Genomic DNA, 15,735 nt, shown 5'->3' with positions numbered 1-15,735 from the left:
TCCTACTCCAGCTCAAAAATATTACCCGAATCCCTATATTCCTTAACCAATAATCTGCAAAAACACTAGTTCATGCCCTCATCATATGCCGCCTTAATTACTGCAACCTCCTCTGTGGCCTCCTTTCTAACACTCTTCCACCGCTCCAATCTATCCAAAACTCTTCTGGCCGACTAATCCACCTGTCCCCTCACTGTTCCTCAGTCTCTCCTCTCTGCCAATCCCTTCTCTGGCTCCCGATTGCCCAAAGAAACCAGTTCAAAACCCTAACCATGGCATACGAAGCCATCCACAACCTGTCTCCTCCATACATCTATGACCTCGTCTCCCGGTACTTACCTGCATGCAACCTCGGTTCCTCACAAGATCTCCTTCTTTACTCCCCTCTGATCTCCTCTTCCCACAATCGCATACAAGATTTCTCCCATGCATCCCCTCTACTCTGGAACTCTCTACCCAATCATATCAGACTCTTGTCTACCATGGAATCCTTCAAAAGGAACCTGCAGACCCACCTCTTCCGACAAGCATAAAACCTGCAATAACTCTCGTTACACTATACTGCTACACATCCAGCTCTACCTTCACCTACCGTATCCTCGCTCATCCATTGTAGACTGAGAGCCCTCATGAGCAGTTGCCTTGTATTGTTCAAGATTATTGCACTTGTTTATTATGTATACCCACTTTTAACATGTAAAGTGCCATTGAATAAATGGCGCTATAATAATGATAATCATAATATATGGTAACATTCAGTGCACAGATTCTAATGTTCTTAATAACTCGGTAACTTATCAGGTTGCACCACGATTTACCAAGAATGATTACTCTAGAATATTGAAGATGCATTACTGCCACAGAAAATGGGGGAAAAAAGGAAAAAAGTGCTATATAATGTATATATGAAATATTCATCTGCAAAAATTGCTATGAAAAATACAGTAGAAAAAAAGGTACTTATTACATAAATTGACCAATATATTTGTGCCCAACTGCTATGTCAAGGCGTCCTTCAAAAGTTGGGTCCCTGTCCTGTTTTGTCACCTCTCCTGGGCAAAAAAGCCTACAATTTATGGGTCAGGAGAGGACCAACTAACTACTTAAAATCACCTGTGGCTGATGGGAGTGGGAGTGCATATGTCCAAAAAGGCTTTAATTCAGATAGAGAAAAAGACCAGCACATCCAAGCTAGTGTGAACAGGCACCAACCCAAAAAAGCATATAAGTTGAAAAACGATAAAGGTTGCACCGTGATCCTTTTTGGATATGTGCACTCCCACTCCCATCAGCGACAGGTGATTTTAAGTAGTTAGCTGGTCCACTCCTGATCCTTAAATTGTAGGCTTTTTGCCCAGTAGAGGTGACAAAACAGGACAGGGACCCATCTTTCGAAGGACGCCTTGACCACGATTTTTAATCACAGCTTTCATGCGTCTTGGCATGCTTTCTATCAGTCTTTCACACTGCTTCTGGCGCAAAAATGTAAGCAGTTCTCTTTGTTTGATGGCTCGTGACGATCCATCATCCTCTTGATTACATTCCAGAGGTTTTTAATGGGGTTCAGGTCTGGAGATTGGGCTGCCCATGACAGGGTTTTGATGTTGTAGTCTCTTAATTTTTGCCAGAGCTGTATATGTTGTGCCGTCCACCAAACATATCCATGTGCGGACGTGCCCGTTTTAGAGGTAACCATGTAACCTGCCAGTATCGGAAGAGAAGGAAGTACTCAGGATAACTACCTACTGTACATACAAGCTCAAGTGCTAGATAGCACACACAGATATAAGGACATGCACATGAAATCTCTTTAAAATGACTATCCAAAATTTTGTCTAGTTTCGACGGCTAGTATGCATGTTATATGATAAAACTGAAAAGTTCTGCTTTGGAAAGTTTTAACTTGAAAACTAAATTTATAAAAAGTGTTACTGGCAGACTCATTAATAAAAAAAAGTAGTAGAATTAAAGAATGAAAGGGTAAGTAATGTGCATCAGGATTCTAAAATCCAAATAATGTGAATACCAGTTCATGAGCTGAAAAATATTATTATAGAAAAAGAGAGAATTTGAAGGTGATAACGAAAGGTGTATACAATTATTGCATGCACTAGTAATGGGTTAACTGCTGACAAACTACTCCAAAAGATCAGTGTACACTTTCATTTCTCAGTAAATTTTGAAATCTGGTGCTGAGACAGGAAATGTCCATTACTGTAACTTTGTTAACTACAATAATAATCTTAGAACAGATTAATAGAACACAAAGGATTTTACCTAAGACTGGCCAGACATATTGGATAGCTGTCGACGTAACGATGTTTCGGACAATTGATCGGGCGACAGTCATTTCAGCTGATCAGCTCCTGTGTTCGCTATGAGAAAGGCGCCAACCGAAACAGCGACTTATATCAGGTAAAACATTGCAATTGTCAGTCCAAAATCAGACATGCGAGAGTGACATCTCCCCTACCATCAGGTGGTCGATATCTATGGGTACAGCTGACTTTAGTTTAATGTGTATGGGCCCCTAACTAAAACCTTTGAGAAAAGAGGTTTTTGTGTATACGGCATATTTATCAATTAGTCACAGTTTCTGGAACTGTATAGATCTTTACTGTATTCTAATACATTATCTGAAAATAGATTTTCTATGTACTGTATATATATACCACAAACTGTTCTTTTGTTTAGAAACTACATAACATTTCATATGCGAGAAAACATTCATCCACTTTGGTATCAAACACATAATCGACTTTTAATGTCTCATTGACAACCATTGTTGATTAAGTTGTCAACCAAACTACACTTCTGTCTAAGGTTTGGGCTACAGGTAGACATTGATATTGCTGTGTCACATTGTAACATCACATCTAACGGTTTCCTACGGTGTGACATTGTGACCTGCATCATCCTGCAACACAGAATCGAAAGTGCTTCCATGTGCCAATATCTTCAATGCATGCCGCTTGTGACTTAATGTAACTTGGCTGTTTTATTTTAAGGCAAAATCAGAGCTGTAAAATAGTTGTGTGCTAGCAAGTCGCGACAAGTTACACAGATGTTTTTGTCACCGTGTAGCCCCAGCCTAAAGGTCCTCATACACATTAGACTGATGTTGGCCAGACTCTCCAAAATCTGCAGGATCAGCTGACAATCTAATGTGTATCAAACATCATGACTCTCACTCGACAGATGATGTCGGGGGTAGAAAAGGATCTACTACTCTGTTGCATTCCAATGCTGTATATTTTTGTTCTGCATAAGGCTACTTTCACACTAGCGTCGGAATCTCCCCGTCGCAATGCGTCGGGCAGAGATTCCGACGCTAGCGTTTGATGCACTGCACAACGGGTGCAGCGGATGCATTTCTCCGGCGCATCCGCTGCCCCATTGTAAGGTGCGGGGAGGTGGGGGCGGAGTTCCGGACGCGCATGCGCGGTCGGAAAAAGCGGTCCGTCAGGAGCAAAAAACGTTACATGTAACGTTTTTTGCTCCCGGCGGTCCGCCACAACACGGCGCAACCGTCGCACGACGGTTGCGACGTGTGGCAATGCGTCGCTAATGTTAATCTATGGGGCAAAAACGCATCCTGCAAACAACTTTGCAGGATGCGTTTTTTGCCATAAACGACGCATTGCGATGTATTGCAAAAAACGCTAGTGTGAAAGTAGCCTAAAATAAGTTGCTGTCAGTGGAGTCTTGTCCGAGCTGAGCATCCCTGTGTGGGAGGGGGGGAGTCGGGAGAGATCGCTGATCGTTTGGCCGATAACTGTCTAATAAGTATGGGGGCCTTCAACTCTGAACGGCTCTGTGGCATACTAATACCTAATGAGATGTTCTGTAGGACTGGCCCTTTGTGGTTGCATTGGTTTTATGTTTAGTCAAGATTGGTAGTTATTACATTTTGACTGCCAGAATATAATGTTGTGAATATATCTGCCATTAAAAAGATATTGAACCCCCCTACCCATGGAAGCATACCCTATAATAGGCACATAAAACACAGATTACGGTAACTCATTTAAAACATGCATATGTATTCAAGAGGTCATAACTCAATATTCACATCAGAACATAACTGCGGGCACTGACAACAAGCCTAACAACCAGAGTGTATTTAACAATAAATCTTTCTTTATCACATAAAATTTAAACAAGATTACAATTAAACCTAGTGCTGCTAGAGAGTGCGGGAATCAACACTTTTTTTTACCATATATAGCCACAATTATGTGAATTCTACTGTAATGATTTTAACAGTGAAATTACAATAACAAAAAATTCCATCTATTTAGCACATTCAAAACATACGGTATATTTATCCATGCAACAAAAAAAAACAGCCGATTGTAAAATGGCAGGGGCAATAAATCTCAATTAAATTCTGACTATGCTATCATAGTATATTACATCATTACTCAGTGTATAAATGTTATAAACTGACAAGTGCATATTATCCTAGCGATCCATAATGTTTCAGCTGTTTAACCAAACAATGCTTCTAAATGTGGCACCTTTATTGGATTATAGTAAGCTACAGAGCTGCAAGTGGCAAAATTTAATACATTGCAGGTTTGCAGTATACATGTTCAATGCTGCAAAAATAAGTCACACTTAGATGTATAAACGAGGTCCCGTGCACCCCAACACATGCCTCACCCTTTTTTTCATTTATGTTTACAAGTACTTGAGAATATTTTTTGTTGCATGCGACAAAACAAGAATTTTTCATTCACGAGTCCCCTTGGCATTCGTCACTATTAACAGTTGTGGTCAGTAGTAATGGTGAATGCACAACCCTTATTACAATTCTTTAGAGGGGTTTATAATGAACCCTGTATTGTCACATGAACATGTAACTCAAGTTTCAAAAACATTTTTGCCACCTATATTTTTCTGTCCAATCTCCCATATTCAGCCGTGTCCTGAATGAGGATGCTTCACAGCAAATTCCCGTTAGTAAGGGTGCCAGTGACACTAATGAATCCCCTGCAGGTTGCTATGTAATTGGGTTTGTTTCTCTGCATGGTGGGAGATTGTTCCAGAGACTGAAAGAGGGGGGCAGTGATTAGGTTAAGCTGATAAATACTGATTGCCCCATTAGGTTAGCAAACAGATAGCAGGGTGTACTGAGGGTGGGGGAAGACCCCACACTAAGTATATATTCTAGGTCACAGTCAGCTGGGTGTCCCATCATTCGATATCACCATGAAGCTGCTGGTATCTCTTCTTCTCTCACTCCTTTCTTACACACATGCCTACATTTGGGCCTGGATGTTATCAATGCCATATAATAATCCTGAAGATGCAACCGGACTCACAAGAAGCCCCACAACCAAGGGATCCATGGTAAGTATTTTGTAATGGTTATAGAAATCCTTAGAGATTTGCTTCTGCTATAAAAGTACATACTGATCAGCATTGTAGCAGAGCTGAAGATGTAATCTGTTTCCTGTGTGCGTCACAATAATCATGTTAAATGACAAACTTGGCTCTGCTGCACTGGATGTATGTTATAGTTTAAAAACTTTCTGGATTTTTCACTTTTTTTTTTTTACTTTTACACTATATACGGTAATTCACTAGGGATAAATGTAGACGCCTAGTATCTTGGATACTGTAGCCTTATCGGTATATGTTAATGCAATCATCCATTGTATGGTAAAACTTCACCCTTATCCATCCATCTTAATGCTGCTGACTTTTGTGAGGTGCTAAAAATGTTTCTCATAACAGGAAGTTTGCTTTGTGTAACGGGCATTAGACGTGTTGCATAACACTTTCGAGTATTAGTAACTTGTACAAACACATAAGGGTACGTGCACACGTTGCAGAATGTTGTGCGGATTTTTCCGCACTGATTTTGGTAAATCCGCAGGAAATCGACACTGTGGATTTACAGCGGATTTACTGCTGTTTTTCCGTGTTTTTTTTGTGGATTCCACCTGCGGTTTTACACCTGCGGATTCCTATTGAGGAGCAGGTGTAAACCGCTGTGGAATCCGCACAAAGAATTGAGATGCACTGTGGATTTTGTTTTCCATAGGTTTACATGGTACTGTAAACTCATGGAAAAATGCTGCAAATCCGCTGTGGCTAATCCGCTGCGGATCCACAGCAAAATCCGCAGCGTGTGCACATAGCCTAAAACTTAGTTAAAGGATGATTATATTTACAGACTTAGGCCACGTTCACACGTTTAGTATTTGGTCAGTATTTTACATCAGTATGTGTAAGTCACAACCAGGAAATGAAAAGAGGAAAAGTATAATAGAAACACGTCACCCCTTCTCTATTTAACCCCCACTCCTGGTTTTGGCTTACAAATACTGATGTGAAATACTGACCAAAAACTGATTGTGTGAACGTGGCCTTACCTGTAGTTTGTATACAATGGTTTGCAACAACATTGAGCTATATCCCGATGCCTGAAATTGATCCTTTTTTCTCTAGGTAACATGTGACCATGACCGTGGTTGTGCACGTGGCTTGTTCTGCGATCGTCATTTTGGTCTGTGTGTGGCACTGCGTCATGAAAGTCAATACTGCCGAAAGGATTCCCAGTGCGTTCGTGGACTCGGCTGTATGTTTGGGCGATGCCAGCGTATTATACAAGGCGGAAATGAAGGTACGATTCGTTTTGTCTTACAACATTACACTTGACTGAAGTGACATCTTGCTCTTCATATACAAGTGATATCTTACAGAAATAATATCACTGATGGCTAATTGTTAAATAATTGATTAAATCACACAATAATTGATGAACCATTACTATGCTTATCAGGATCCAGATGCCGTCAAGATAAGGATTGCTCTCCTTCTATGTGTTGTGCCAGACACCATGGAGAGATGATCTGCAAGCGCAAGCTACCTGCTGGAGGCAGTTGTTATGTCCCAGAAGGGGGGTTAGCATTCAGCATCAATCAGCTGTGCCCTTGTGAAGAAGGACTGGTGTGCAGTTCTATACACCCTTCTCGAGAGTGAGTACCAATCACGCACAGCAGTGCTATTATGCCATACATGATACCTTCCATAGAGTTTCTCGTAAAGCAAAGCCAAACGTGACAGGTTAGGTAGATGTGTATAAGTATAGCAAGACTGTGCACAGTGTATTGTAATATGAATTACATTACTATTCGCCCAAAACCACATTTAAAAGGGATCTGCTTTTATTGACATGCACATATACATGATATATAAACACGGAATATCTATTTGAACAAAAATTGCCTCTTCTTTTGGCTACACCTCCTAAAATGACACAATTATAAAGTTATAGTACATGTTTTTTGCTGTTTTGTACGCCTAGGTTGACACTTTGCAGATGTGCTGATTTTATGCTGAACTCTGCATCAAGAGTCCACACAAGTATTTTATGCACTTAAAAGGGTTTTCCCACTAACAAAGTTAATTTTAAAGTTGATTTTAATCAATAATTCTTGGAATAATAATAGTTTTCACAATTGGATGTGTTTAAATAAAATGTTCCTGTGCTGAAATAACTGTACCGTACAGGCACATGGTCTGATCATACCACATCTCCTGGCAGGGGAGGACACAAAAGAGAGTATACAGACAGGACAGCTTGGGATGTCTGCTGATTCTTTTTATGAAGTAAAGCATTTCCGTGCCTGTTATTAAAGAATATTTTACCTCAAAGAAACAATTATTTGCTATCCCATGCTGTCCTGTCTGTGTAATCTTTTGTTCCCTCCCTTCTCCAGGAGCTGTGGTAGGATCAGACCATGTTCCTATACGGTCAGACACAGCCATTACACAGTACACAGCAGGGGCACATTTATAAGATTATCTCAGCACAGGGGCATATTTTTTAATTCATCCAATTGTGGAATTTATTATTATTCCAAGCTCTATTGATTAAAATGAACTTTGTCCAAAAGAAAAGCCCTTTAGTTGTGTGATTTTATGTGCACTTTTTGTAGCAGAAATACACAAAAGACAAACACCACAAACAATAGCGTGTCAGGAATTTAACCTGCGGATTTGGGGTCTCCACTGAATGAATGCGTAAAATCTGCTCCAAAAAGGTTCCTTTCTGTAAGGCTGCCGTCACACCATCAGTATTTGGTCAGTATTTTACATCAGTATTTGTAAGCCAAAACCAGGAGTGGGTGATAAATACAGAAGTGGTGCATATGTTTCTATTATACTTTTCCTCTGATTGTTCCACTCCTGGTTTTGGCTTACAAATACTGAGGTAAAATACTGACCAAATACTGATGGTGTGACGGCAGCCTCAGGTTAAATTCCTGAAACACAACAAAAGGCAATTTCGTGTTGAGTTAACTATGTAATTCCTTTATGATTTTTATGATTTAAGTCGTGCTGCTGCTGTGATACCATAATTTCCCACGGGATCAATAAAGTGTATCGTATTGTATCGAGTCCGCACAAAAATATAAAGCAGCACCTGGATGAGATTAAGTTACAACTCATCCACTTATTTATTGGTGCTGTAAAATGCAGGAAAAAAAATCATATTCTACGGTAGGTCCGAGGATCATAAACCGCAAACATTTAGATATATTTTATAACTAGATAAACCATGACTTCAGTTAATATTTGGTGTTGTGTAGTTTGCAAACTGGAAAATAGGTCTCTGCTGTAGAAAGGTGTTTCATGGTATCACTGCTTAAAATGTGTAAAGTTAGGCAAACAAACAATAGCTTTCCCTAGCGCACTATATCGGCATAGGAACTTTTATGGGCAGATTAAGATTTGTGACCGCTTGTACTCACACCCCCTGTGTGTTTGTTTCCGCAGGAAGGAATTTGTTTACAGTCCCAGCACAGACTGGAAATGCGTGGCTCCCTCCCAGTGATGTCCCTACTGTATGACTCTCCCTCCAAGACTCTGTAAATATCCTGTACATACAAATGATATAAATAAAGAGCTTTATTGTTTCACTCCGGTGTGCCATTCTTATTGAAAATCCTAAGTCCAGCTGAGTATTTGCAGGAGAAAGGTTCTACATGGAGGTATTTTAGAAGCCATCTTTCTGTTTGCCATCTTGCAGATGGCCTGGATTTCCTTCTAGCAGGTGCAGGCAGTATTCAGGGATTCTCATCTAGGAATGTACCACGTTTAGGGCTCACACATCTGAATGCATGAAGTGGCCACTAGTCTCTTCACCCGAACACAACCTCCTCATAGGCACATATGTGACACCAGCCTAAAAGAAATCATTTCATGGAATTGTTTAAATAAGGTCTAAGGCAATTTCTTAATATATTATTATTACTAATAATACTTTAATTACCATTGGAATCTATATACTGTAGACATAAAATGAAATCCAATGGTTATAGGCTAGTTCCAAGTTTTTTAATCTGAATCATATTTGATTTTGGGTTGTTTCATAACATGTTTTTGCAGGCAGACTGCGCTTCAGATGCACACAGAGTGATCAGTAGTAGATTGCTCAGTGCAACTAGACTGCCATTGTTCTCTGCAGTTCAGGTGCTCTTTGCACAGGATGAGGCACTGCCGAGAACCATTTGTGCAAGCCAAAAGATCATTTCACCCGACATTCGAGTCTCTTTAGGCCGGTTTCACACGTCAGTGTCTCCGGTACGTGTGGTGACCGTTTTCCCAGGTACCGGAGACACTGACACGTACACCCATTCAAATGAATGGGTCTATGCACATGTCAATGTGTTTTCACGGACCGTGTGTCTGTGTGCAAAACACGCTGACATGTTCGTTTTTGAGCTACAGCACGGATCACCCATACAAGTCAGTGGGTCTGTGTAAACACATACTGCACGCAGATGCTGTCCATGTGCCATCCGTGTGCCATCCGTGTGCGTTTTTAAAGTCATAGGGTTAAAATGGAAACAAATTGTTTCAATACACGGACACATGGGCAGCACACAGATGCCACACGGATGTGACAAACGGACACAGATATCTCCGGTACTGTTTTTTCCGGTACCTGAAATATCAGGACGTGTGAAACCGGCCTTAGACAGTATAATTACCGTGAAACGAGCGTTCCAAAGAACACTAATTCACAACGATCAAGCAAATGTTAAGGGCTTGTTCTCACCATGCAGTTACTTTGTCTTTGTTGCTGCTATATTCCAGTAAAATTGCAGATTTTTTGTTTTGATTTTTGAAAACCGAGGCAAAAAGAATTTTTTACTTCGGCTTCAGGAAATCAAAGAAAAAAAACTCTGCACTACTTCATCATGTGAACATATCCTAAGGCCTTAGCGCATGAAAATGTTACGAATTTATTGAATTCTGTCGGCCTACTAAAGGTCCCTCTTCCTGTTATGTCTGCCCCTGGGAAGTCCAATAGAAGTATTAAAGTATTGCAGTTTATTGTTCTTGCAATTTAATGGTTACATGTTCAAGTTCACTGGGGAGACTAAAAAAGAAAACAAAAAAACAGACCAGATAAAAAAACACACACTTGTAACCCTTTTCTTATTCATTAAATGAAATGTTTGTTGCCCATACCAATCAAAAAGAGCACAATGTTCATTTGTTTGACAGTAACCATCATTTTGTTTTCTTTTAGCTAAATCAATAGTACACGTCAAAACAAACAAAAAACAATGTAATATGTGTTATTAGGGGAATCCACAGCTTTCTCCTCTTGAAACAATATTTTATTCTCAATTCATTGGTAAATTTTTTAAGATAGGAGATGACAGTTGGTGCTTATAAAGTTCCATGAAAAAATGTTATTGTGGTTTCAGGAGAAATTGCAGCAGAATGTCTGTGTCTGCCTGTAGCTCCTCCCCCTTCCTGCTCCATATAATTTTAAAAGCACCAACTGTCATCTCCTCTCTCAGTAGTGGAGAAATCTGTTTTCAATTAATTCCAATTTTACCCATGAATTTATATCGAAAGATCAGTCCAGGAATGTAAAGAAGGAAATTCTTTGATAATATATATCAAAAAGTTGCTTTTTTCATGTGTTCTATTGATTTGCACTGTCTGGTTTCTATCCTGCGCCATTGCCAAAGTTTACTTCTATCCCAGCGACTGTGGAGAAGAGCAGGCCTCAGTGCCCCCCGCTGGAGGGGACTGGAACGACTTCAGAAAACCAAGGAAGGGTCTTCATGTAAGCGCCAGCCATCAGGAACATTAGTACGGGGTCTGTGTAAAGCGGTCCCCACCTCTGACACTGCACCTTGGGACTTTCCTACCTCCTCTTTTAGTTTCACTTTTTGGGGGTTTTTTTGCGACATGAGCAACACAACAAGCAGGAGAGTAAAGACATTGTACATACACTGCATTGGGGTCCTTCCTGCCACCGGGGGGGGGGCACTGGTACTGGAAGGGAGGTGGGGAGACTGCGTACCTCACTGCAAAAAGGAGGTGAAATAGATGCTCCTGTGCCGATTGCAGAACTATCCCCCTTCACCATCACGGTGCAAGAAAAGGGGCGAATGTCATAACTGGGGCGTCAGCAACAACGTGGGGACCGGACTGGAGCGCCCCATGCCTGACCAGCAGTGCCGGGGTAATGGGTGTGTACTTTTCCAACATTCTTTTTCTTCTCCAATGATTAAAAAAAAAAAAAGTAAAAGTCCAGTTTTCTGTTCGCAGCTCCTCCACCAACCTCTGTGTCTCTCTGGTTAGAGACTAACAATAAACTTGGAGGGGTCTGCAGTCGTGTGCCACTCCTGCTGGTTGTAGATGCAGGAATGACTGCAGGCTCAGACGACACAGGGATTGTTTGTAGTCTGTTGCCATGGAGATGCAAAACTGGCTTTTTTATTTAAATACTATTTCTAGCTTTTTTGCTTTTTTGTTGGAGCATTAACAATATTTGCAGTAACAGTATACACACCAGATCATACAAGTTCCCCTCCTCCACGGCCATCTGTTATTAATTACAGTCCTGGTAATGTGATGGATGATCAGGTGCGCAGCTCGTCACTGTTCAGGTAGCGGCGCTCCTCCATGTAAAGATCCGCCCTATGAAACGAGAAAACGTCACAAATGTGCAGGCGGGTGAACCAGGCGTGATAAGCAGGCAGGTGAACCAGGCCTGATAATGGGTAGGCGCGTCAGTCGGACCGTTGCGCGCAGGGAAGATTGAGGCCAGAGAGACGTGCATGGCAAGACGGGCTCCATTCAATGTTGTTTTGAAACTTTTTCTGTTGAGTATTTTCTAATTTGCGCTTCTTTCTATGTTTGGGCCTCATCCGTCTTGCTGATTGCGCCTTTTTTAATCCCTTTTATTATGTATTTGTATGGGGTTTTTTTATTATTCGCTGCTGTTCCCGGGGTTTAAGGTTTCCAGATATTTGCGTTTGAAAAGTTGGAAATTTTGACACAAATGGAATATAGGCTGAACTGGATGGACAAATGTCTTTTTTCGGCCTTACTAACTATGTTACTATGTTACTATGTTAAATGTCTTCCTGTCCCTTTCTCCCCCTCCCACTGGAGCAATTTTATGTGCACCTGACATTAAAAATGAATTGTAATAATTGGTTGGTGATTAGTTGGTCTGGGCAACAAAGAAAGCTTTACCGTTAAACAGTGTTGATAAGTCTGCCCCAATGAGCATTACCACATCTGTAAATGTCCAAATTTTTAAGATACTATGACCTTGATCGGTGAATGCAGTATGCTGTGATATTCACATATATGAGATCACTTGACCGCCTACTCACACTAGCAATATTGGAGAATCCTAACTGCAAACTTTCATCCCAAGTCTGGGCAACTCCTTTAAATGAGTGACCTAAGGTATTAAAAGGAAATTAAAACTTTTATTAAAATTGTCAAACAGAACTGAAACAACCAACTTGTTTGCACCTTAAGGTCCATGTTAACAGAATTATTGCAGCCTTCTTGTTTTTTAAACCACCATAAAACTAAAATGATCTCAGTTTAGTTCAGTACAACTGCAGGACTTTCAGGTGATAAAGCCTTAAAGGGGCTGTCCAGTCCAAATCTATAAATCTGCAGTCACTCTGACTGCAGACTCGTGAATCCCCTTAGCACACGCACTGGGTGCTGCGAAGTTGTGCCAGTTTCCGAGTCGGGAACGGAGGGTATGTATGAGTTATGCATGCACCTGGCTAGAGCCAGTCCAGTGGGCGCAGCCTCGCTCCATAATAATAATAATAATAATCTTTATTTATATAGCGCCAACATATTCCGCAGCGCTTTACAGTTTAACAGTTTCAAACACAACAGTCATAGGTAACAATGTTAACAATACAGTAATAAAGCAAAATAAGACCACCCTGCTCGTGAGAGCTTTCAATCTACAATGAGGTGGGGGAGATACAAAGTACAGGTGTGTATTTACAATGATGGTCCAGCCATCTTCAGGGGGTGGGGGGTAGATGGAGATAGTGAATGGGCTACACACACACAAACATAAAATGACTGATTAGGGAACGTGATAGGCCGCTCTGAACAAATGAGTTTTGAGCGAGCGCCTAAAACTATGCAAGTTGTGGATGGTCCAAATATCTTGGGGGTAGAGCATTCCAGAGGATTGGCGCAGCACGGGAGAAGTCTTGGAGTCGAGAGTGGGAGGTACGGATTAGTGCAGAGGTTAGTCGAAAGTCGTTTGCAGAGGGCAGCGGTCGGCTAGGCCGATAGACAGAAATGAGGGAGGAGATTAAGGGGGTGCCGCACTGTGGAGAGCTTACATACACTTGTATAGAGCGAGGCCATGCCCCAAAGAGTGACATGGCCAACAAGAGGGCGCAGCCTCGCTCCAAACACTCCGCTTACTCGATGGGCTATGGCTGGGAGTATGTATAATGCATACATAACCTCATATGTGGGGGGGAACCACCGTTTGGGTGCATGGCAGAGCTCGGAAGGGACGGAGCGCCATTTGGAATGCAGACTTAGATGGATTGGTCTACAGGCGTCACATTGCGTTTGCAGAGCCCCTAATGTACCTAAACAGTAGAAACCCCCCACAAGTGACCCCATATTAGAAACTAGACCCCCAAAGGAACTTATCTAGATGTGTTGTGAGAACTTTGAACCCCCACGTGTTTCACTACAGTTTATAACGCAGAGCCGTGAAAATAAAAAATCATTTTTTCCCACAAAAATGTTTTTTTATCCCCCCAAATTTTTATTTTCCCAAGGGTAACGAGAGAAATTGGACCTCAAAAGTTGTTGTCCAATTTGTCCTGAGTACGCTGATACCCCATATGTTGGGGTAAATCACTGTTTGGGCGCACAGGAGAGCTCGGAAGGGAAGGAGCTGTTTTACTTTTTCAACGCAGAATTGGCTGGAATTGAGATGGGACGCCATATCGCGTTTGAAGAGCCCCTGATGTGCCTAATCAGTTGAAACCCGGAATTCTAACTGAAACCCTAACCCTTGCCCCAACCCTAGCCCTAACCCTACCCCTAAACCTAGCCCTAACACTAATCCTAACCCTAGCCCTAACCCTAATGGGAAAATAAAAATAAATACATTTTTTTATTTTATTATTTTTCCCTAACTAAGGGGGTGATGAAGGGGGGTTTGATTTACTATTTATAGTGGGGGGGGGTTAGCAGATTTTTATGATTTACAGCCGTCACCGACTAAAAGACGCTTTTTATTGCAAAAAATAGTTTTTGCGTCTCCACATTTTGAGACCTATAATTTTTCCATATTTTGGTCCACAGAGTTATGTGAGGTCTTGTTTTTTGCGGGACGAGTTGACGTTTTTATTGGTAACATTTTCGGGCAAGTGATATTTTTTGATTGCCTTTTATTCCGATTTTTGTGAAGCAGAATGACCAAAAACCAGCTATTCATTAATTTCTTTTGGGGGGGCGTGTTTATACCGTTCTGCGTTTGGTAAAGTGGATGAAGCAGTTTTATTCTTCGGGTCAATACTATTACAGCGATACCTCATTTATATAATTTTTTTATGTTTTGGCGCTTTTATACGATAAGAACTATTTTATAGAAAAAATAATTATTTTTGCATTGCTTTATTCTGAGGACTATAACTTTTTTATTTTTTGCTGATGATGCTGTATGGCGGCTTGTTTTTTGCGGGACAAGATGACGTTTTCAGCGGTACCATGGTTATTTATATCCGTCTTTTTAATCGCGTGTTATTCCACTTTTTGTTCGGCGGTATGATAATAAAGTGTTGTTTTTGCCTCGTTTTTTTTTTTTTTTTTACCGCGTTCACTGAAGGGGTTAACTAACAGGACAGTTTTATAGGTGGGGTCGTTACGGACGCGGCAATACTAAATATGTCTACTTTTATAGTTTTTTTATTATTTAGATAAAGAAATGTATTTATGGCAACAAATTTTTTTTCTTTATTTTGGAATTTTTTTAAATTTTTTTTACACATGTGAATATTTTTTTTTTACTTTATAACAGTGCCCCAGGCGGGTATCATGTTATAGTGACAGATCGCTGATCTGACGCTTTGCACAGCACTGTGTCAGATCAGCGATCTGACATGCAGGGCTGCAGGCTTACCAACGCTTGCTCTGAGCAGGCGCTGGTAAGCCACCTCCCTGCAGGACCTGGATGTAGCCCCGCGGCCATTTTGGATCCGGGCCTGCAGGGAGAAGGAGGTAGGAGACCCTCGGAGTAACGCGATCACATTGCATTGCTCCGAGGGTGTCAGGGAAGCACGCAGGGAGCCCCCTCCCTGCGTGATGCTTCCCCATGCTGCCGGAACACTGCAATCATGTTTGATCGCAGTGTGCCCGGGGTTGATGTGCCAGGGGCGGTCCGTGGCCGCTCCT

At 41.3% G+C, this 15,735-nt stretch overlaps 1 protein-coding gene across 1 annotated transcript; it reads left to right on the top strand.

Moving 5' to 3' along the window:
* Nucleotides 1-5,237: 5,237 nt before the first annotated feature.
* LOC138667537 (dickkopf-related protein 3-like) lies at nucleotides 5,238-8,936 on the top strand. Its single transcript, XM_069755704.1, has 4 exons — nucleotides 5,238-5,355; nucleotides 6,460-6,634; nucleotides 6,794-6,989; nucleotides 8,794-8,936. The coding sequence occupies exons 1-4, from the start codon at nucleotides 5,281-5,283 to the stop codon at nucleotides 8,849-8,851; spliced, it is 504 nt and encodes a 167-aa protein (XP_069611805.1). The 5' UTR covers nucleotides 5,238-5,280; the 3' UTR covers nucleotides 8,852-8,936.
* The last annotated feature ends 6,799 nt before the right edge of the window (nucleotides 8,937-15,735 follow it).

This window comes from Ranitomeya imitator, chromosome 2 (genome assembly GCF_032444005.1).
Source record: "Ranitomeya imitator isolate aRanImi1 chromosome 2, aRanImi1.pri, whole genome shotgun sequence".
In the NCBI taxonomy this organism is placed as follows: Eukaryota; Metazoa; Chordata; class Amphibia; order Anura; family Dendrobatidae; genus Ranitomeya; species Ranitomeya imitator.
Note: the sequence above shows the minus strand (reverse complement) of the source record. Positions and strands in the feature narration are given on the sequence as shown.